The sequence below is a fragment of the Anolis carolinensis genome, chromosome 1 (genome assembly GCF_035594765.1).
Source record: "Anolis carolinensis isolate JA03-04 chromosome 1, rAnoCar3.1.pri, whole genome shotgun sequence".
Classification (NCBI taxonomy): Eukaryota; Metazoa; Chordata; class Lepidosauria; order Squamata; family Dactyloidae; genus Anolis; species Anolis carolinensis.
In genome coordinates, this window is record NC_085841.1 from 24,316,913 (window position 1) to 24,340,823 (window position 23,911).

General features: G+C 37.7%; 1 protein-coding gene across 2 annotated transcripts in view; it reads left to right on the plus strand.

Moving 5' to 3' along the window:
- Positions 1–23,911, plus strand: part of srbd1 (S1 RNA binding domain 1) — a 226,358-nt gene that overhangs the window by 116,553 nt on the left and 85,894 nt on the right. For both annotated transcript variants that reach the window (XM_062971303.1, XM_062971308.1), the window contains one exon: positions 19,726–19,808. In XM_062971303.1, coding sequence (XP_062827373.1) covers positions 19,726–19,808 — 83 coding nt within the window. The remainder of the gene's footprint in view (positions 1–19,725; positions 19,809–23,911) is intronic.

The following is a 23,911-nucleotide window of genomic DNA, read 5'->3' on the forward strand; positions in this document are numbered from 1 at the left end:
TTTACTCAAGCCTTTAGATAAAGATTGCTAATCCAGAAGTAATCTGTATCTGTGACCATTCTTGTACCGGTTTGCACCTTTTACCTTTGTCAACTCGATATAGACACAGGGTCTATTCCCATCCCAATTTGCACTTCCAGAATTTGCAGCACTTTATCAGTCACCTTGTGTTTACAATATTTATATGGTGCACCTTACCCAGTCTACTTTTACAATCTCTCAGTTTTAATCCATGTTTTTATTAGTTCTTGTTTTTTATTGGCTAATGTTTTATTTTATTTTTTTATTTTTTTTTTATTGTGCAAGTTGTTGTCTATTGTTGTGTTTTATACTGCTACTGTTTTTATTCGGGCTTGGCCCCATGTAAGCCGCCCTGAGTCCCCTCCGGGGAGATAGAGGCGGGGTATAAAAATAAAGTTATTATTATTATTATTATTATTATTATTACTGTATTTCTAGCATAGCATTTCTTAGCATAGCACAAATGACTGAGCTCAGCAAACAATACAGGTCATGAAGAGATGTTACCTGTTGCCATTATGGAGTTGATCAGACACACCAAAACAGATCAGCATCTTTAGTTCTTATTTTCTGTCTACAGTAGGATTGTGTGAATTCCAAGCAACTGTATTTTTGTAATGAGCTGCAATATAAATATAACTTACTTGAGTGAGACTTGTATCATCATGATTAAAAGTCTGGTTTCTCTCATACCACAGTAACTTTTCTTTGGACCCAAAAGCATAAGGCTGTATTCTTCAGTTAGTACTAGCAGATATCAAGACTAATTAGAATATTATGGTTTGTTAACTCTTTCATACAAAATGGTGAATCTGTGTGTGTCCTAGACCTAAATTCATAATCCAAGTCATATAAGGAACCTTCATTCCAAAAGCAGATAAGAGATATTTGTTATGATATATACCTGTGAGTATATTTATATTTGTGCTACAATGTCCAGTATTACAACGTACAACAATCCCTTGGGGAAATATTCTTCACTTTTTAAAATTTTCTTAAGTACTGGTAGATAGCAATTGCCCATTGGAATACTGGACTGATTGGTCTAAACCAGAGATAGAAGCTACCTAGTTAAAAGCAAATTTGTCAATTAATTCAGAATTTTTTTGATGTTAGGAAAGTCAACTGATTAATTGGTTGATTAAAAAATATTAAATCCTGAGAGCTTTCCTTCAGTCAAAAAGGCTCTCAAGGTGGCATGCAAATTGTTGACACTTCGCCCACCCTAAGGTTTACAATTCAAAAATACCTGACAAAAGATTGTTTCTAAACTTAATTGGTTGATTTAAATTGAAAATTCAGTTTAGCATAATCTCAGTATTTATGATGTCAGTCTTTTAGAAGCTCACTGAGGTGCAGTTTTAATACCATAAGTGTTGTTTTAGGGTTCCATAGTTTTTTAATGAATATTAATATTTTAATGGTTAATGTTTTTGAATATTCTATTTATTTTTATTAATGCTTTCATATTGTTTTTAATTTGTACTATTTTAAATATGTTGTTAGCCACCGTGATTTCCACTATTGAGAAAAAGGTGGGATATAAATGAAAGAAAGAAAGAATACTTCAGTTTTCTATGCCAGACAAAACATAGAAACTACTACTCTGTCCAAGGAAACTAAATTTTAAAGGTCTTATTTCTTAAGTTTTTTCTTGGGATCCATGTATGAATCACCAAGCTAAAGAGATGATTGATATTTATACAGATGGGAGAAAAAGAAAACGAGGGAAGGGGTTTTGCTGGCGTGGATGTGCAATAAACTTTTCAGAAATTGATGCAGCTGTTCCATCTTTCCCAAGTCAAATCAGGGGTAGGGATGTTAAATTATGGACGGCATTTTTCAGCTTCATTTTGGTATGGCTTTTCATGAAGGCATTTCACTTATATTCAATTGATTTTTCCATCCCTTCCTTTCTAACATAATGGCAGTTATATTACACCTTTTTTGTTTATTTGTGATTAATTAAACAAAGTAAAGTTTTTTTAAAAACTAACGTTCCTATCTCTGATTTCAAGCATCTTGTGATAAGTGAAGGGCAAATCATCTAGTTGACAAAAAGTACCTAGTATTTCAAAAAAGAAACCTGTTACGTTTTCTTAAGAGAATCTGGGGAAATTGTGGAGTGATTATAAAAACTTGAACTGACTGTAGAAAAATATAGTGGGCGGCATACATTTCATAATGACTTTGTTAGCACATATATTTTTCATGCCTTGAATTTAATGATGTGTAGCACAGAATGCTTTATACGAAATATCCTGAAAGGCTTATTTTTAGAAGTCAGATACCTTTATCAGATACTATATATATACTATAAATACATGTTCTAGATAATCTTATGTCTAAAAAAGACAATTGGAAGATCTCGCTAAGTTTAACCCATGGTTATATGTATATATATTAGACATGAAATTCAGCTATGACCTGGAAAAGTAATGGCTGATTTTGGGCAGAAGATTGCTGAGTTTTTTCAGCCAATACCACCGAGAAAAATGAGTCTTAAAATTAGCAGTTCTTTATAAACCAACCATGTAAATTGTTTCAGTTGCCAAATCTAAAAAAAAATAGCAGTAGGAATTAATATCTGGTTCACATAATGGTAGTTGTGAAATGATCTGCTGGAAAATTAGAGTATTTTTTTTAAAAAATTACTTTGGCCTTCATGTAGCCAGACCCCATATATATTTACCTGGAAATCTTGGTGTTCCACTGCAATTTTGGATTGTAGTTGAATACCAAGAAGAGATAATATTTCAACTGACACAGACTGGAGGCTTCGCTAAGTTAGTTTTCCAGCTTAGCATACATCTTGAGAAAATCAGTTGCATATCATTCTGTGTGGAACATTTAATTCCGAAATTCTTCATTGTCATGGATATGCTTATTTTAGAGATACTATTTTTGCTTCTGAATATTTTTCCACTTTTGCAGTCTGTAAAAAAAACTACAAATAAGCAATAGCTTTGCTCTTTTTTTTAGTTTTAAATGCTAAGCATCTTAGATGCATTTTTGTTTACTGTCTTCTTTTATGTTGCATGTTAACACAAGATGGTTTGCTTTGTAATCTCACGGTTATAGTGTAAGTGATCAGGTTTTATAGTGTCAGAAATAAACGAGATTCTAATAGCTTTAAAACAAAAACCTGACTACTTTCACAAAATAAGAGTTTTGGATGAGTTACAGCTGTTCAGCAGCTGCTGAGAACAAGTCTCAGTTTATTCCACCAAGAAGATGTATGAGGATTCAAATTTGTGCTGCAAATCCTATCCTACTGTGAACAGATTTTAATGCAAAGCCTACTGTATCTTTTGCGGAGTAGTTTAAATCCAGTTCAAGAGTACTATCCTTGAAATCTCATGGAGCTTTAGTGTCTCACCAGACTACCAATCCCAGGAATCAATTAAATAGTACCATAGCTGGGAAAGTGGAATAATAGTACTATAATTGCATGGTGCAAATGGGCTCTTCCCTCCTCATCTCATATATTATTCTCTTGGCTCTCTTTTTCCCTTTCCTCCAGAACACCACCTGGACATAACCATTTCTTTCTCTTACTCTCTCCTCTTCAGCATGGTGGACTCTCCTTCTCTGGAGGTTTTAAAGCAGAGGCTGGATGGCCATCTGTCAAGGGTGCTTTGATTCTGTGTTCCTGACATGGCAGCTTTCCTGCTTTGTACATTTGTTTTATTTTAAAGTAAATCACATGATTTAAACAGACTAAACAAATATTTATTTATTTTTAAAAAGATGTAGAAGGGTTAAAACAGTTTCAAAACATGTGCATGTAAATTTTGGAATAAATCATGTTTTTACTTGACACCAGAATTAAGCTAGGGTTAGTCAAATAAGACTTCCAAGGAGAGCACATTCCACAATTGAGGTGCCATATCCAATTTTTCTGTATAGGGATCATAGAAACAGAGAATTGGAAGAGACCACAGGAATCATCCAATCCAACCCCCCGCAATGCAGGATTCAAAGCATTTCTGACAGATGGCTATCCAGCCTCAGTTTAAAAACCTCCAGAGGAGGAGAATCCACCACAATCGGAGGCAGTGTATTACAGGGTTCACCAGTTTTTACCATCAGGAATTTCTTCCTAATGTTTAGGTAGAACCTCTTTTCCTGTATTTTAAATGCACCATTCTGCGTCCTGGTATCTGGATTAGAAAGAAACAAATAAGTGGAATATCTGTCAGTTATATTAGAGAAATTAAATAAATGCACTTGGGCTGTGTAATACTAAAGTACAACTTTATCCAGATTGGGAAGCTGCAGTTTAGTAGAAAAAGAAAGGTAAAGTTTTCCCCTTGACATTAAGTCTAGTTGTGTCTGACTCTGGGGGGTGGTGCTCATCTCCATTTCTAAGATGAAGAGCCGGCGTTGTCTGGAAACGCCTCCAAGGTCATGTGGCCGGCATGACTGCATGAAGCACCATTACCTTTCAGCCGGAATGGTACCTATTGATCTACTCACATTTGTATGTTTTTGAACTGCTAATTTGGCAGAAGCTGGGGCTAACAGCAGGAGCTCACCCTGCTCCCCAGATACGAACCGCTGGCCTTTTGGTCAGCAAGTTTGGCAGCTCAGCGGTTTAACCTGATATGCCACCGGGGGCTCCATGCAGTTTAGTATAGTTGTGATCAATTAGATTGGGTTCAGAAAAGAATAATGTAGATGATCACAAGAAGAGGGCGCCTTTCATGATATGAATTCTAAATGTCTCTTTCTAAAACTACCAATCTTAGGATTCCATAGGATGGAATTATAGCAGCTAAAATCGTGCTACGATTCGGTAGTGTGAATGGGGGCATGCTGTTCTATGCTACCTGGGGATGGGAATGTTGAGATCTATTGTATTTAAGTGACAGGAGGATAGCTTTCAGTTGGAAATTGGCAGAAACCTAATAATGGTATGAGCAATTGAGCAGTAGAACTAATTATGTAAAGGGGTGGTGGATGTCTTTCTCTGGAGACCTTCAATTGGAAGATGGAGAACCAGATTCTGTTGTAATTGGACCAGAGGACCTACAAGGACCTGTTCAAATTCACGATTATAAAATAGTCTATAAAGCATGAAAACAGTTTTGCAGTCATAAAGCTTATATTCCTTGTTTCATCCTTATAACACTTCAGATAAGTCTATTAATTCAGGTTTCAAATGTGATGACCTTGTTTTCCTTCACTTTGCTTGCATTGATAGTTCTAGTTCATCAGTTTATAGATGCATTAATTAATTCACACAATCAGGCAAAAAGCAATGTCTTTCAAGATATAACAATAGTTAAAACAATAATAACGAACTGCAATTTTGTTGCATTTGGAATAATCCACAGGGGAATTCAAACGTATTTTGTTCCAGGAAACAAAAATGCTAACATGGATCAAGTTGTGTCATTTTCAAGTAGAAAATGACAGTGATGGCAAGTTGGTTTTGAGTTGGTGAGGGATTTGCTAGGGATTTCAAGGGTCTTTTGAGAGTGCATCCAGGGAAATGTGGTGAATCCCTTGGAGTCTTAACTATTAAGATTAATTAAGATGGCCCCCCGATTGTGGAATTCTCTGCCCGCTGAGATTAGGCAAGCCCCCACACTAGCAGCCTTCAAGAAAGACTTGAAAACATGGCTCTTTCGCTGTGCTTTTGGAGAGTAACCATTTTATATTTCTTTTCCGTTGCTCCCTCTAATATCTATCCTCCAGAATACCCCACTCCCTTATGACCCTGTTCGCTGTGGTTTTTATTTTTATGTCTTTCTCACCCCGAGTTTTAACTTAATGTTCATGTGGTATGCCCTTGTTTTCATTGTCTCCTTGTTTTATTTTGTAATGGATATTATTTATTGTATTGCTTATTGTATTATGATGTGCTGTTCTTTTATATGCTGTTTACATTGTATTGTTTTGGGCATGGCCCCATGTAAGCCGCCCCGAGTCCCCATTGGGGAGATGGTGGTGGGGTATAAATAAAGTTTTATTATTATTATTATTATTATTATTATTAAATCTGCTTCTTTCTGCACATCCCTATTTTGTGTTTCCTGATCCCTCAGAAGTTTGACAGGTTGTTAATAGAGTGGCATGGAAAGCTACAATTCTTATAGGTATTAATCTCAAATCCAAGATTTAGGCTCAGAAATTCTCATACGAAATGATATGCTGAAACCATTTAATTCTAAGGATGCTGGCCACTCTGTTTTCTTTCTCTCCAAGTACATTTGTATGCATATATCGCTTTAATTAAGAATTCTTTTAATAACACCTTTTTAAAATATCAGGCTAGGCTTTTAAAGTAAAGGAAATATAATCCACAGGCATTCAGAATATGTTTTGTACTTGCACATTTCAACGCGAAGAAAATACCAAGGCTTTAACAAAAAAATACAGAATGTTCTTATTTATGGGAAGATTGAGGTTGAGCTAATCCTAGCCTAATAGCTTGTGGTTGTCATATGTTTGTTTATATGGTCATTTGTAAAATCATGCCCGTACCTCTAGCATCTGGAAGGCTCATAATATCTAAACACACAGCCATTCTTGTTGGCATAGATTGGGGGAGCCATTTCAGTTGATGTTGCCTGGCAAGTGGTTTTGCCTTGTAGGGTAACTATGTTTAAAATGTTTGTTTAAAAGTACAGAATCCAGGAAGGACACTTGCATATCTGATTACAAACACTTGATTGATATTCAGCAATTTTTAGAGAGGAGAAAACATACACACACACACATAGAGACAGCCACTATATTTCTTGGGCATTTCCCCCTGCTACGTTGGAGCTAAATACCAGAACTGGTTTGGGAGAGGAAGGGGGGAAAAATAGAGTTTCAACGTAGTTGTTTCAGCCAGTCGTCTATTGCTATGATAATCAAAAAGCTGTAAGAATGAGAAATACTATAGTATTTAGTAAAATTAATAGTGGCACTTATAAGTGCTCCCTACCCACAGCTACAGAAGATTCAGAGGAGGCTTCCCACTGTTAGTCATTTTAGGCAATTTTTTGTGGTGCCTGGGCATGCTTTAGCCCCAGGGTGGCTTTTTTCCCAAATCTAGAATCAGTTTTCAATTTGGGGGGTATGTTTCTCCATTCTTAAAAGCTACCTAGGGTTGAGGGAATGGTACCTAGAGCCTTCTTGAAGTGTGGTTGGCTCAACAGTTTGGGGTTTGGAGGTGCAGGCAGTTCTAGTGGGTGCAAAAATGGCTTTGGCTTCATGTGATATACGGGCTGTACCATGTCCACCTCAACTGAAACAATCGTTCAAAGAAAAGCAAGGAATTACATGGATACAAACATCTGACTTGTAAGAAATCAAAGAAATACTGGAAAGAAGTACATGAAGAATGTCAGAAGCTACTGAAAAAGAGATATCAAATGAAACCAGAACTATACCTACTAGGTATAACGGACCTGAAATTAGAAATAAATGAAGAAAAGATATTAAACTACCTAGTGATTGGAGCTAGAATAGTCTTTGCCAAGATTTGGAGATCAAACGAGACCTCAACAATTAACCAATGGATATCAAAGCTGTGGGAAATAAGAAATATGGACAGGTTATCATATCTAATGAGGAAACACCAAGGAAACCCAGTGAGAGAAACAGACTGGTCAGTATTTGAAGATTATATGACAAAAAGAGAGAGGAAGACCTCTGAGGCTCCATAAGAAAGAGAAGAATCGAAAGAACAAGGAATGGCAGACAAAGACAAACACCTAAGATCACCTTACACCCCCCCCTACTCTATGCAATATCTATCACTTGCATGTATCACCAAACCGTCCCCCCTCCCCCATCACCAACCATCCCAATCCTTACTTTCTCTCCCAATTACTATCACTACTAATATCTCTCCCATTCCCCCCCCCCCTTTTTTTTTCTTCCTCTTTTTCCCCTCGGTTTTTCTTCCCCCCTCTTGATTTTAACTGTACAAAATAAATATCAATTAAAAAGCACACACACACACACACACACACACACACACACACACACACACATATATATATATATATATATATATATATATATATATATATATAACATCTGACTTACAAATGATTCATAGGTAAGAAAGGGGTGAGATAACAGGATGTGAGAGAAATCTGCCCTCCAAAAGGGAAATTAACTCCTGAAAGAGTTATCATGGGGGAAAAGCTAAAGTTTTTTCATTAAATCTTGTTTCCATAACAAGCCATTTTTTTCAAAATCTAATTTTCACAGAGACAGAAGGCAGCAACAGTGAAACAAACATGTTTTAACCTTTCCCTATGCTAGCCAAAGCTCTCTTGCTCGCTCTCTCCCCCCTCTCTCTATAGATGTATACTCTGTTTCCCCAAAAATAAGACATCCTCTGAAAATAAGACCTAGTAGAGGTTTTGCTGAATTGCTAAACGTAAGGCCTCCCCTGAAAGTAAGCCCTAGCAAAGTTTTTGTTTGGAAGCATGCCCACCAAACAGAACACCAGAGAATGCAGGATTGGTAAATATACGTGCCATAGATTGTTGTACATGGAAATAGTAGTAAAAACAAATTCTTGATAGGATTCACAGTTTGTCTGGTTATGCTGGTTTGTGATGACAACTACTGAATAGTATATAATAAATACTCATTTTTTGTTCAACAGTGAGAATTATTCTTCGTGAAAAAATAAGACATCCCCTAAAAATAAGACCTAGCGCATCTTTGGGATCAAAATTAATATAAGACACTATCTTATTTTTAGGGAAACATGGTATATATAAGCTGGCATTATACTTTTAAAATGTACCTGTTCCAACTTAACATACAAATTCAACTTAAGAACAAACCTACAGAACCTATCTTGTTTGTAACTTGGGGACTGCCTGTACTTGAATCTCTTCTATTTGCATGCATTTGGTTGCAAATTTATTTCATTGTCAATTATCAGCAGTATTATATGTTATTATATGTTATCTAATTAGGCATAAAATATCACTTTTGAGATGGAATGAATGTACCTTATGGAAGCCAATGCTTTTCAAAGTATCTGCTGCAGAGAACCGGCATTCCCCCCCCCCCCCCCCAATATGCCAATGACCAGTATTATATTTGTGTGGTAGTATTATTATTGTGTAATCACATATTTTTAGAAACTGACTAGTAGCCTAATGAGTAACCAATGTCTTGCAGACCAGCCCTAGTTCATGGACAATCTCTTGGGTTAGCACTGATATAAGCTGTGCTTTGAGAAATAATAATGTGTTTAAATGAACTTATCTTTCATTAGATAGATAAAAGGGCCTTCCTAATACAAAAGTACTTCAGGCACCTAATTATGATATAAGCAAATAAAACAAATGCAAATAACTTACTATGGAACAGATTAAAACCACAATAAATAAAGATTCCAAAACTAGCCCTACGGGACTTTTTTAAAAAAAAGGTGATATGAGGCACCTTCCAATTCCATGATTCTATGAAATTATAGTAGTCCATTCACATTTACAGGAATTAGTGGTCCTAGGTCCCTGCAAACATAGAAAAATTGAATATTCATACAAATTTACAAGCATTATTTTTTCCTGGGGGGAACACTTCTCTAGGCATTTATAGGTTTCCCCTGGCATAATCCTGTGGTCAAATCCACCAGAAGTTAACTTGTCAGTGATCATCAACATGCTAATATTTTTTGTTTAGGATTTTCTCTCCACTTAAAAGCAGCTATCCAAAGCTTTCCCACCCACGGCTGGTCTCCCTTCCCATCTCTCCCCACTAGCACTGTCAATGCACTTCAATGCTCCTTGGTAAACATGTTCAGCTACGTGGTGGCTTTGTCACGTCAGATCTGCAGCTTGAGGTAGACTGAGACCACCGCGCTGTTATTAAATCGCCTCTTTTGCAAGGTGCCCCAAGCAATCTGGATGATAGGATGGCATCTGTGCTGAAACGTCTGCACTCTAAGCCAGAGAGGCTGAGGTGAAACGTGTGTGGATGAAATTTGCTTTGCCACCTGGCTCCTCCTCTTCCCTCCAGCTGTGAAATTTTACATGGGCTTCCTGCATGACAGCACAATATGTTGTTGTCAGGCCAGATGCTGCAATCACGTTTTACTCCTAATTGATGACCTAAAAGGTTTTGCCTCAGCTTGATAGGTGGAGACTTCAGGTTACGTTGTCTAAATAAATTGAAATAGCCTCACACAGCAGTCAGAACACTGTAATCACTCTTGCTTTGTGTCTTTCTAAAATGTAAAAAGAAGAATATAAAAGTTTAATGTTTGACTTCACAGGAATCTTTTCACACTTCTAGACGTCAGCTGTCTTGTTTTGGCAACAGTATTTTAAATCATAGAATTATAGAGTTGGAAGCGACCACAAGGGCCAACCATAATATAAATGTTTGTCCTGGCTGACATTTAATGGATATTTTTAGAAAGAGCACTATCCTCATCATCCTTATTTCAAATTCCTTTTGTTTTGTTTATTTCTAAAGAAAAATCAGGGCTTCTCAAGCAAGAATAGTTAAGATTGTTACATCTGTGAGGACTGTGTTCTCGAATTTCATGTGGATATGCAGAGTTGTGGATAATAGGGAACCTTATTGAAATGAAAGACTTCTGGTCCAAAAATACCATAGAGTCATGCTAGGGAACCTAGAAAATGCCTATTTTGTTGGAACTGAATAATTGAAACTGATACCAATTTTGTATATATGAAGAGCATACTGGATTAATGTTTGTACAGTTGTAGTGTTTATTTATTTATGTATCATATCAGAAGTGAACCAAGGGTACAGCTGTAATGTATTTAAAAACACAAAGTTAAAAACTTGGCATTATACTAAATGTCTTTTGACCAATAGCTGGCCACATGGACTGCCTCTGGTGTTGCTGTAAGAAGGTCCTCCATTGTGCATGTGGCAGGGCTCATACTGCATTGTAATAGATGGTCTGTGGTTTGCTCTTCTCCACACTCGCATGTTGTGGACTCCACTTTGTGGCCCCATTTCTTAAGATTGGCTCTGCATCTCATGGTGCCAGAGCACAGCCTGTTCAGTGCCTTCCAAGTTGCCCAGTCTTCCGTGTGCCCAGGAGGGAGTCCCTCATTTGGTATTAGCCATGGTTTGAAGTTCCAGATTTTAGCCACTTTTGGACTCTCGCTTGCTGCGATGTTCCTGCGAGTATCCCTGTAGATCTTGGAAAACTATTTCTTGATTTAAGGCGTTGGCGTGTTGGCTGATATCCAGACATGGGATGGGTTGGAGATGTCACTCCTTTGGTCCTTTCATTATTGGCTGCTAGTAGTGTTTATTAAAGGATATTTAAAATATATTTAATAGTTTTATGTCTTTTTTGTCCAAAGAAATTATCCTTGCAGTAAATTCTAGAGACAAAATGCGTCATATGCACTAGATCCCTATAGGTCTTGGAAGCCAAATAGGGATGCCTCAGTTAGTACTTGGATAGGAGACTGTCAATTAATATCAGGTGTTGTAGGCTATATTTCAGAAGAAAGAACTGATGAAAGAACTGATAAAACCATCTGAGTATTCTTTATCTGAGAAAATCCTATGAAATTCATGAGGTCGCTATAAGTCAACAGGCAACTTGAAGGAGCATACACACGCACAGCCATGTTAATCTTAGTATCTCAAATATACTAGTCCCTGCTGTTTGGATAATTCCTGGCACCCAAAAGGGTTTTGTGGACCCATCCATTATCCCCATTTTAACCATAGTAAACATGCTAGCAGTATAAACTCAGAAATCTATCTGCCATTTTCATTCCTTTCTCTTCACGTCAAATACTAGACAACAGTTCCTTATCTCTCTTCTGTTTTTCTGCTCCTCTGCTCCCCAAGAATCTTAGCAGGACTACCTCAGAGAACCATTTCATGTCTAGTCCTTAAATAAAGTTCCTGGTAACTTTTGGTATACCCACCCACTCAGTTTTGTTTCTAGGATTTTTAACTTTACATTGGTCACTTTAACTTAGATGACAACCAAAAACACCTTGTCAGATGTGAAGGCATCTGCCACATATTCTAATGAATTATGTCAGGGGGCCCTTTTTTGCTTATTGAAAGGCCCTTCCCAGTTTTAACTGAAATAAAGTTAAGTAGCTGCACTTTTGACAACTAAAAACACTAACAAAAGTGTTACTATCTCAGTCACCCATGTGGACACTTTTGTATTTTTGAGTATTTTGGATTTCGGAATTCCAGATAAAGGATTCTCACCTTGTCTGTGATTTTCTGGTGTACATTGGGGCTTCTGTGAAGCTTTCATTTGCATTTTGAATTTTCAGATTGATAGTGGAACTTGAACAATGAGAAAACCACTAATACATTTTAGATATCTCCCATGATCTCTTGACAAGTTGTGACTGGGTCCCTTTTTCCTTCTTATGAGTCCTCCATTTTAAATTTTGGTTTGAATCTATGCACTGAAACATGGATACCAGCCCCAAACAAATTTTGAGGTATCTAGCATGATGCTTTAGTGAGTTATGGAAATTTCTGACAGACAAACAGGTTTTCTTGTTTAATATTATGAATATTTTTGTACCTTAGAACTCATTTACTTGTGATGTGGTACAGCGCATGATTTCTCAACATGTCATCCAAGGGTGATGAGAACTGTGTGGAAACATACTTCAGCCCTTGAATGAGTTTTTTTTCCTTTTCTTCTTTTTCTGTCATTTAGTCCAAAATACTGCATTTCTGGACCATTAGGAAGACTGGTCCCATATGCACTGGTCAAGTCATACGAGAGTGGATACAGGTTATTCATCAGTAATATGGGGTTATAAGATATTTTTCACCATTTCTTCCTTCCCTAGTCCATCCCACCCATCTATTGGTAGGCTTTTTCATTTGCTTTTCCCTGTTCCATTGCTAGACTCTTACAGTCCTAACCCACTGGTCCAAAGAAACCTGGGGGTTCTTTGGGATGAATGATTATGAATGAAGCACTTTTAATTTTTTTTAATTGTTTTGTGTTGGAGAATGTGGAAGGCCTCTGGAAAACATTGGGAGATCATGAAAAGAATACAACCCCTACATTGCATTTTCTCCTGTCACTATTTTAAGGTTGATTGTATGCTGCCTTTGGAGAATGTATTTTGTCAGCACCAAAAACTTTCTGCAAAGTGAATCAATCCCTTGACAATCCTTCATTTGCTACCATTGCTTCTGATCTTAGAGAAGCAGCAAGTGTTGGCCATTGAGGGAAGCTTGAAACATTGGTATCAGGTTTTACATCAGATACTTGGTATTGCATGATTCAGTTTGGCATGTGGTGGTTTTGGGGTTTTTTTTTGCTGGAATTTGATTTGATTTTGTTGTCTTCTATGCTAATATAAGTCTGAGATACATTGCAGTTCTCATTATATCAGGCACAAGAAACATGTGACCTTCCAGATGCTCTTGGAAAGCAGTTTTCATCCTCCTTCACTATTGCCTACGCTGGTTGCTGTTGATGGAAGTTGCAATTCTGGAACATCTGGAAACACCATGTCCCATTCTATATGATCCGATAGATTTTTCTGCAAGATACTCAATGTTTATCCTTCTCCCCCTCTTTTCTTTTTAACCCTTTACCCCACCTTTTCATACTTTCCCATCCATTCTTCCTTGGTAAAATAATACTATCCTTTAAAGACCATTCTTGATCTCTACCACTGGAATGCCAATCCATAATTACATGGGTGATTATTATAGGAAAGCTTTTCTCTTCTGAGCTGTTGTGTTTGCAGTGATTAACCTTTTGTGATTTTGACAAGAAAGGCATATATGAAAGCCTTTTGAATGCCCAAGTTCTCTGGTGTAGAAACCAGCAGATCAGGTGTCACCAGTGTAATTCTTTCTAAGTCAAGCCTGCAAGCTGCCATTGTCGGTGTGTGTGAAAGCTTGCATACAATCGAGCAGTGAACTTAATGATAAGCATGTATCTTTATCTTCATCAGAAGGTGGGGATGTAGATCTTTGAACAGCATATGACTCATTAAGTGGTCTCTAATTCCCTCTGTGTGTTTGCATGTATTTGAGATATGTCACATAAACAGTAAATTGTTAGCTCTCTTGAAGCATCAGCATTTGAGTAAATAGCTTTGAGTCTATCTCTAAGCAATACTTTCAAAATAATGGATGCTAAGAACTTGGAAGTGTTACTTCTAGCACTTCTGATGTTGCTGGACATATGGTGTGCCATTTTCCATATCCCTGTTCTATAGACTTGGCTAAGTCTGAAAGCTGAGTATTTTATTGCCACCTCTTTAGATAAAGGTAAAGGTTTCTCCTGACATTAAGTCCAGTCATGTCCAACTCTGGGTGTTGGTGCTCATCTCCATTTCTAAGCTGAAGAGCTGGCGTTGTCCATAAACACCTCCAAGATCATGTGGCCGGCATGATTGCATTGAGCGCTGTTAACTTCCCGCTGGAGCAGTACTTATTGATCTATTCACATGTGCATGTTTTTGAACTGCTAGGTGGCAGAAGCTGGGGCTAACAGCGGGAGCTCACTCTGCTACCGGATTCAAACTGCCGACCTTTTGGTCAGCAAGTTCAGCAGCTCAGCGGTTTAACCCACCTTGCCACCGGCCATCTCTTTATGTCTTTTCTCAACCTCCATCTCTCTCTCTCTCTCTCTCCCTTTCCTTTCTCTTTTTTTTCTTTTGTTCCTCTCCAATCCCACACATCTGTTAGACTTTATATCACTCCTTATCAATTGCCATATTCTCACATTGCCCTTTATGTTAATCATGAAGGCTTGATGAGAAGTGATTCAGTAATCTGCTTTACCACTGTCACTTTTATCTTTCCTCACAATTATTTACTATTTTTATAATGTAACAAATGCTAGTCGGTGAGTGTGATTGTCTCCCAGACCAAATACACAAAATGGTCATTTTGTCCACAAACATTGCTGTTCGATTAGTCATCAAGTCAGCATTTACTTATGTTAACATTATGAATGAGCAATCTAGAAGAATCTTAGTGATCTATAGACCTGTTCAGATCTTACAAACTCAGGACCGTGCCTTTCTTGTTTGAGTCATTCAAGAGGCAATAAGATGTGGTCTTTGCCATTTTTTTTCCAGTAAATCACATCCAAAGTACAAAACCTCAGCTGAGTCATTTGACTTGTAGTGAGAGTACAGACTTAATTTGCTCTTGGATCCATTTGTTTATACAGTAGAGTCTCACTTATCCAACATAAACGGGCCGGCAGAATGTTGGATAAGCGAATATGTTGGATAATAAGGAGGCATTAAGGAAAAGCCTATGAAACATCAAATTAGGTTATGATTTTACAAATGACGCACCAAAACATCATGTTAGACAACAAATTTGGCAGAAAAAGTAGTCCAATACGCAGTAATGCTATGTAGTAATTACTGTATTTATGAATTTAGCACCAAAATATCACAATATATTGAAAACATTGACTACAAAAATGCATTGGATAATCCAGAATGTTGGATAAGTGAGACTCTACTGTATATTGTATCTGTAGACGTCTTCTCCAGCAATGCATGCCATATGAGTTGATCATCTTTCTGCCAGCTCTCTTCTTTCATATTTCACACCCATACACAGTATTTTATTATATATCTTTACATTTAATATTTTTATCTAGTTCTTCCATAGTTGTCCTCCTTTAATTATTTGATTTCATTTTTTTAATGCAGTGGTTCTGACACTTTTCTCCTCCAGGTGTCTTTGGACTTCAACTCCCAGAAGCGCCAAATGGCTTAGCTAAGAGTTGGGAATTCTGGGAGATGAAGTCCAAAGCTTTTGGAGGACCAAAGTTTCAGAACCATTGGATTACTGGCAAAACCAAAGTAGGAAAATCTTCTATTTCAATGTCTTTGTCATCCAGTTTAAAGTTATATAAGTCACCTGTGGTCTTCATTATTTTAAATGAATACTCAGCTGTAACCCTACTTTTACATTAGCTTCCTTGGGTTTTATCAGTAGACATTAAATCTCTTTATTTAAAGTGATCTAAAACATTCTTTCCTTTTTGTGTAGATAAAATGATTTCTGGTGTCATAACTTTCTGTACCTAGTTTGAATGTGTTATTTCCTGTTTAATTGTGTGGTACTTACTTTGAAAATACAGTAGTTGGTATTCTCCAGGAACTTCATTTTTGTTTTTTATCGTTCTATTACCTGAAACTCAAAAGTTTGTAATTTTGTTTAATGAAAATATGCACAAAAACAAAGTTTCTGTAGTTTGATAAACGTTGTCCATGTTTTTTATGATAGAACCAATTAGGAAATGACCAAAAATAAAAATTGTATTACATATTAGACAGTCTCATTCCTCCAGCTAGCACCAGGTAGTAAGAAGCTACCATTTAATTTTCTCACAATGCCTTAGAATGTTCATATATTTCATCATAGATGGAAACCAAAGCAAGAGTTGAACTTGACTTTTTAGTACACTGATGAAGCAGAGTTTTTTCCCCTAAAGAAGGCCCAGGTTAGCAACCAGTGATGACATCTGCCAGGAAACCAAGCAATCTAGCTCAGCATTGTCCATTCAGATCAGCCATTGTTTTCAATCTGCACCCATTTCTAGAATGAGTGCAGTTTGACACCCACTTTGACTGCCATGGCTCAAAGCATGCTAGAGAGTGCTAGAGCCTCATTAAACTACAACTCCCATGATGCCACAGCATTGAGTTATGGTAGTTAAAGTGGTGTCAAAGAGCACTGATTCTACAGTTTAGAACAGTGGTTCTCAACCTGGGGTCCCCAGATGTTTTTGGCCTTCAACTCCTTGAGTCTCCTTTGGGGTAGAGAAAGACAGGGTAGAAATAAGGTTAATAAATAAATAAACTCTCAGAAATCCTAACAGCAGGTAAACTCGCTGAGATTTCTGGGAGTTGTAGGCCAAAAACATCTGGGGACCCCAGGTTGAGAACCACTGGTTTAGATGCACCTTTAGATGAAGAGATTCCACATCATTGGCTAGCAGATAGATTTTGTGGGAAATACTGGGGATTGAAGAAGAACTTTCTGCATGTGTAGTGTAATGGATAGTTTTAAAGGTATCAGTAACAATATTCAACTTTTTTATTTGTATTTTGTGTATTTTTAACAATTTGTTTTTTAATTTGTTATAAGCTGCTTTTAGTTCTAAATTGGGAAAGGGAGAAGAAATCTCCTCCTCCTCCTCCTCCTCCTCCTCCTCCTCCTCCTCCGCCGCCGCCGCCTAATAGAGTCAGCACCTTGGAAAGCTCCTTTTAAGCTTGTTCTAAAATCTGGAGTACAACCATTGCTCCATTAAGATGGGGCCCGCCAGCAACTATTGTTTTTCTGTCTCAGGTATAGCTCAGTTAGTTGGGACACATTTTTCGTCTGATTAATCCATCTAACTACTGACTTAAATGTTCTAGAAATTGTAACCATGTTTCCTCTATGTTGGGTGTATGCAGTTGTAGAAAAATGATGCTTTGAAACATACACACTGAAGAATTTCAGATGATCTTAGGCTAACTAATATATTTAACATGCAGGTAGAGGTATAGATCACAGCCATGGCAACCTCTCATACTTGATAGCATATAAGATTTTGTGTTATGTTTTTGTGTGTTTTTATCTATTTATATATTTAAGATGCACAAAGTAAATTCAGATAACCTGTTATGGTTGAGCCTTCTGGCTCCGATACTAGGAGACGAGGTCGTAAGACTCCTCGAGAGTCAGACTCTTTTGAGGAGCGTGAAAGGAAGCGGCTCCGGGACTTATTTGCAGAACCAACTGACGAAGACTCCTTTGAGGGTTTTACCGAGGGAATGGAGGAAGAGATGGTTAGCTCAGAGGAGGATGACATGGAATGGACTCGTGTGAGGGAGGATTTGGGTGTTCCTGGTAATGATAGCATGGGAGGCGACTGGCGGGTTGCAGGATCGGACCCGTGGACGGGTTGGAGGGATGGAACGGGATCCACAGCTGGGGATGCTGTGGGGCGTAGTCAAAGGTGTGTTAGTTCTGATGAGGATGATGATGAGGAGGCACCTGGAATTAGGTTAGCAGCTGACAGCGATGAGGAGTTATGAACTGGCATAAAATGGGGTTTAGAACCAATGGCTAATTGCGTTGGGCAAGGTAATCTGGACGAACGCTTGGGCTCTTGTTGGGGACTTCCTGAAGACGGGTGTGATTTGTTTGCTGTATACGTAAGTTACCAAGGACACTGGGCATAGACGGCGGGAGGAACTGTGTGGGCTTTTCCTGTGCAACTTGTGTTTAATCTTAATAGCTTGGACCTCCGTCGTCTTTTTGACGGACATTATTGCCAACTCTGGAGTGACGCTGGACTGACTGACTGACTACGACTCTGGACTAACCCTTCTGTGGCTATCGGTGGAACTTGTGGAACCTAGACGTCTGCATTTGGCTTTTCGACCTCGGACCGGATTGGGACCTCGCTGACCGTCGTTATCCTGATTGAAGTGCCTGGACCTGGTTTTCGCCCGTTGCACGGAGGAGCAACAGCCCGAGTTACTTCCGTAGCTCTTGAGTAGCAGAGGGGAATCTGCTGCGGGGTTTTGTGTTCATTTTGACCCTTTGTTAACCAGTTTTTGTTTGTTTAATTGCCAGGCTGAAGTAAGCACCTTTGTTTTAATCCGGATTAAACTTCTGTTTAATCCGGTTTATTCTTTTGAACTATCTAGACTCAAACGAAGTTATTTTTGTTACTTTTCACACTGAAGACAAGTGTTTGCCTCGTCTTTTGTTTCCTACGGGCAATTTTTAGTTCTGTAACCTCAATAAACTGTGTTGTATTCTACTTGGAGCGTTCTGTCTTTGACATAACCTGTGTGCAATAAGAGGTTTTATAGACTGGACTGTGTGAACCACATTAGACAGTCACTTTCATTGTTTAATAGGTAAAATAATTGTATGTTTTTGTATATCACATACAACTGAGATTAAAATTGGGTATCATAAAGCAGAAAATCCTGAATAAAGTGTATGATAGAGTTTATATTTTGAAAGAATACTGAAAATAAATATTCACTTAAAATGTATAGCTTTAATAGTGGTAGCATTATAACTGAACATAGAACAAGGCAGCTATAGTTAAAAACAAAAATCAATATTGTAATATATTAATAAAATTAAAGTATCACAATGAAAAATTTTATGTTTTATGTTGTCTATTTTTAATTGCAAGACCATGTTTTTATTGATTGATGCACACAATTTCAATGTTTTTAAATAAACAATTTTTCTGCAGTTTGTGGTATTTTTATTGTTTATAAATGCATTTCACTGTTTTATGATATGATTTTAAATAGCTGCAATTCACTGTGAGCATTAAAATGATGGAAAAAATCTGCATAAATAAAAAACAGTATACAAAAATTCATCTGTTTTTGTCATTTGCTTAAAGTAAGTAATGGCAGCTTCCAAAGTTAGCAAAAGATATTGATTTCTGATTACCGCACCATGTGGTACTTTTAATCGCTTGCTTGCATTTTCATTTTTTTAAAAAAAACATGATTAGTATACTTTTCAGTTGACATTATTGGTAGTCATGGGTTTGTTTTTTGTAGATATATTGATGAGAATAAATTTCCTATTGTCACATTGCATTTTCACCTATGCTGTGGTTTAGTTTTTCATGTAGCAAAGTGCAGAGTGAAGGTATGCAACACTAGACACATCGAAAAGTACTTGTTACTCCTCCATTTCACAAAACACCCTATTTTTGTTCTGTTTTCTCCCTAGTTTCCATAGCTAGACGGGTACAGGACCCATTAGCTGAACTAGTGAAAATTGAGCCCAAACACATTGGAGTCGGAATGTACCAGGTAAGGCAATGCAGGTCATTTTAATCCAAGCATAATCCTACATGATATGAAGCAACACTGAAACAGTGCTCGGTAATTAAGTGTCAACTAGTTATATGTCTGCTTTAAAAGATTTGTGGAATGGTAATAAATATTTATAAGCCCTTGTGCAGGCTTTTTCTTTAAAAATTCTCTGGCTTTAACAATTGCGACTGAGACTGAGCCATGGCTGCAGCCAGATTTATTGTCTATTAAAAACATCAGATCAGGCTGGTAACTTGATCTGTAGAGCCTTCTCCCTTTCACATAGCTGCAGCGGTGGGTTTTTAAAAGTCCTTGTGGGAAAACACTATAAGATATTGATTCTCAGCTCAGAGTCTATTGGCCTGTGTCCTTGTCTGTGATGGTTCCTCAGCTAATAGTTGTAGAAATGTTTTTTTCATATACTTTTGATGAATGAAATGAACCGGGAAATGCTTCAATGATAGAAATGTTTGTAGAAAAGTGCGTATTAGTGCATGGTGGGGGTTTCCAGTGATGTTGAAACTGTAGAACTGTGTAGTTGAAGTAGCAACATCCATTGCATTGGAAAAATATGTTTAAAAATGTGAAGTTAAGCAAGTTCACTGTACTATCCTATATCCCCCCCCCCCCCCCCCCGGAAGAAAGCTGTAGCACAGTGGTTCTCAACTTGTAGGTCCCCAGATATTTTGGCCTTCAATTCCCAGAAATCCTAACAGCTGGTAAACTGGCAGGGATTTCTGGGAGTTGTAGGCCAAAACACCTGGGAACCCCAGCTTGAGAACCAGGGCCAGAAAAAAAATTGGGGATGGGGGATTGAAACTTTTTTTTTAAAGCGAATCATGAAGAGTAGTTCCATAACACAAAATAATTTAGAAATCAAGCTTTTAAAAGATGGGCTTTTATTTATGGCTAGATAAAGTTGGTATCTAGCCATAAATAAGAGTGACTGGCTTGACCTTGAGGGAACTGGGGGCAGCGAGGGCCAACAGGGAGCTCTGGCGTGGACTGGTCCATGAGGTCACGAAGAGTCGGAAATGACTGCATAAGTAAAGAGGAAGAAAGTTGGTACAATTTCTTTGGTACATTCATGTGCCTTGTACATAAATAAGAGTAAACAGGCCTTGCATATGGAATATACTATTTCTGCCACTTGCTAGAACATTGCTATGGGCTCCTTGAGAGAATCTTTATAAGCCTTCATGGACTTCTTGAGAAAACAAAGTAAATAAATAAATTTAGTTACTTATGTACTTAGGTTCTAGAATCAGCAAGACGACAAGTGTGCCTTCCCTGCTTTTTTCTTATTCTCCAGTGAGAACAGAGAGCAAATAATACCTTTAGGTTGGCAAAACCCCTTGTCAGAAATTTTTAAGAGAAAATTTCACCCCAGAAGGTATATAAGATGCACACTCAGTGATGCAAAGGCATTGTGAATCACTAGAGCATTCAGTGCCACTTTAGGAGACAAATTGTTCAACTTGTGTGTCAAAAGAGTGATTATCCTTGGGCAACATCACAAGTCTAAAGGGAGAGGATTAAGTGGTTATGACTTTTTCTTCCTTTGAGCGCACTTATTAAGTTATTTGTTTTCAACTGAAAAGTTGAAGAAATGAGGTTGTGGAGAGGGGAAACAAGCCTCTTGCATAAGTCTGTCCTGAGTTAAAATCTATGGTGAGATGTGCCAACAATAGTTGCTGTAGGACACCAACGTTTTTTGTTTTCACACTTAGGAAGAGAATCATGCAAATGACTGTTTATATGAGCACAAGTGCCATGTGTAGCAGAGGTCTGTTGAATGTTGTATTCTCATTCATATTTCAGTACATAGTATACTGGTGTTACAGGCATTTAACCTATGCTAGCATGAAGGTAAAACTTACCCTCTGCCCCACTGAGAAGTTATTCATAGTAAATGCTCAAGATTGTTTCAGCGAGCCATGCTGCTCACCATGGAAGTCCTGCAGTGTCCTAAAACAAAAGAGACAAAGTACTAAAAACTTATATATAATCACTGTTTCAATGTGTTTCTTTAGTAACCCCATAAATAGTTTTGTGGGCTTACAATGAAATAATGAGTTGAAAAACCCTCTAGGAAATTTACTATTGTCTGAAATCAACCTAGTTCCCATTTTAGTTAGACCATGCCCATAGGTGGGATTTATATAAGTGCTGGTTTAAGTTAATAGCCTAATTCCAACACCTACTTCCAAGTATACTTGTTTCATCAGATGAGCATGCGTTTTGATTTCACTGATTTATTAAAACATTTGCTTGATTCAGTAAGATTAGCCTTTAGTCATATTTTCAGTACATTTATTAATAACTTGGAAATTTCCTTTACAGTATTTTTGGGGTAATGTTCTGTTATCCAGGTGGGTACCATTAGGGGTGCTAGAGAGAAAAGGATAGTTCATTTTACAGGGAGGGAGTTGAAGGAGGAAAACAATTTTCCCCTTCTGCCCCCCCCCCCCATATCATAAACGGGAGTTGTTTCCATGAGGGGACATGAGTGTGTGTGAGGGGGGGGACACAGGAAATTGGGCGGAAATGGTTTTACTTCTTCAACCCACCCTCCAACCCCATAAAACGGACTATCCTCTCTAGCACACCCTAGTGGCTTCCGTCTGGATAATGGATCAGTACCCCTTTTTGGTTGTATTATATCCGGTTGCATTTTTTTAAAAAATTAAGAAGCAGGAGAAAAACCCACTTTGCATCATCAACCCCAGAGTCTTGAAACTTGTTCCATTCTAATTTTGCTTTTGATAGTCAAAATATCAAGTTTTTAATGGTGCTTAAAATTGTCCATGTGCTCCAGTATTTCCAATATTACAAAAGTAGTTTATTAGTGCACAAAGGAGCAACCATCTCCTATACTGCAAAGGTAATAGAAATAAGAATATATCCTCATTTTAATTTTGACCTCTGCAGATTTTGTTGACCAGTTATATTTGTAAACAAAGTTAACGTGCTTTCTTCCTTGTTCTACACACTGACATCTTCTCTCCTTAGCACATTTGGGAAATTAACATCCTTTAAGCATATGAGAGATAATGTGTATAGTTTTCAAACCCCCAGAAGGGAACCATACTTCATTCCAGATGTAACTGCAGCATTTTGTGTCAAATAAAATCTGCGAATAATGCTTTTATATGTAGGCTCCTTGAGGGAGAACAGTTGAACTAATTTCTCCCCCTAGTTCCCATGTATTGCTCCAGGGTCTTGATCAAAGAAGGATTTTATCATGTATAATTGAAATACCTAATATGAAGTTTAAATACAATGTGGGTAACTCCATGCCTTCTCCTCTTTCTGGCCTTCCCTTCTTCCCTTGGTACTTGAATGTATAGAGTTTTCTTTCTTTCGTTTCAAGCATTTTGTTCTGGGGTCTTTACAATTCCAAAATGAAACTGGATATTTTACAGCAAAGCTTTTGGGTGTGTGTGTGTGTGTGTGTGTGTGTGTGTGTGTGTGTGTATATATATATATATATATATATAGAGAGAGAGAGAGAGAGAGAGAGAGAGAGAGGAAGTTCAGGGAACATTGTTTCTCAAAGGCTTCCTTCTTCTTTAATTGACAGTGGGAAATGTCTTCTAATAATCTAAAGTGTCCTGCTGGTATTACTGTCGTGAGAATATAGATTGGTTTAAAAGTTTTTGCTCCTAATTCTGTATCCCTTTAGGGGCGTGAATAGGCCCATTAAATCATAGTAGAGGATTCTCAGTGGGATACCAGTGGGAAATCGTGAGTTCTCTCCCGGTAAGTGGAGTGGACATTTCCTTCTCTACTTAGAATCATAGAATCATAGAATCATAGAATAGTAGAGTTGGAAGAGACCTCATGGGCCATCCAGTCCAACCCCCTGCCAAGAAGCAGGAAATCGCATTCAAAGCACCCCCGACAGATGGCCATCCAGCCTCTGTTTAAAAGCCTCCAAAGAAGGAGCCTCCACCACAGTCCGGGGAGAGAGTTCCACTGCCGAACAGCTCTCACAGTGAGGAAGTTCTTCCTGATGTTCAGGTGGAATCTCCTTTCCTGTAGTTTGAAGCCATTGTTCCGCATCCTAGTCTGCAGGGCAGCAGAAAACAAGCTTGCTC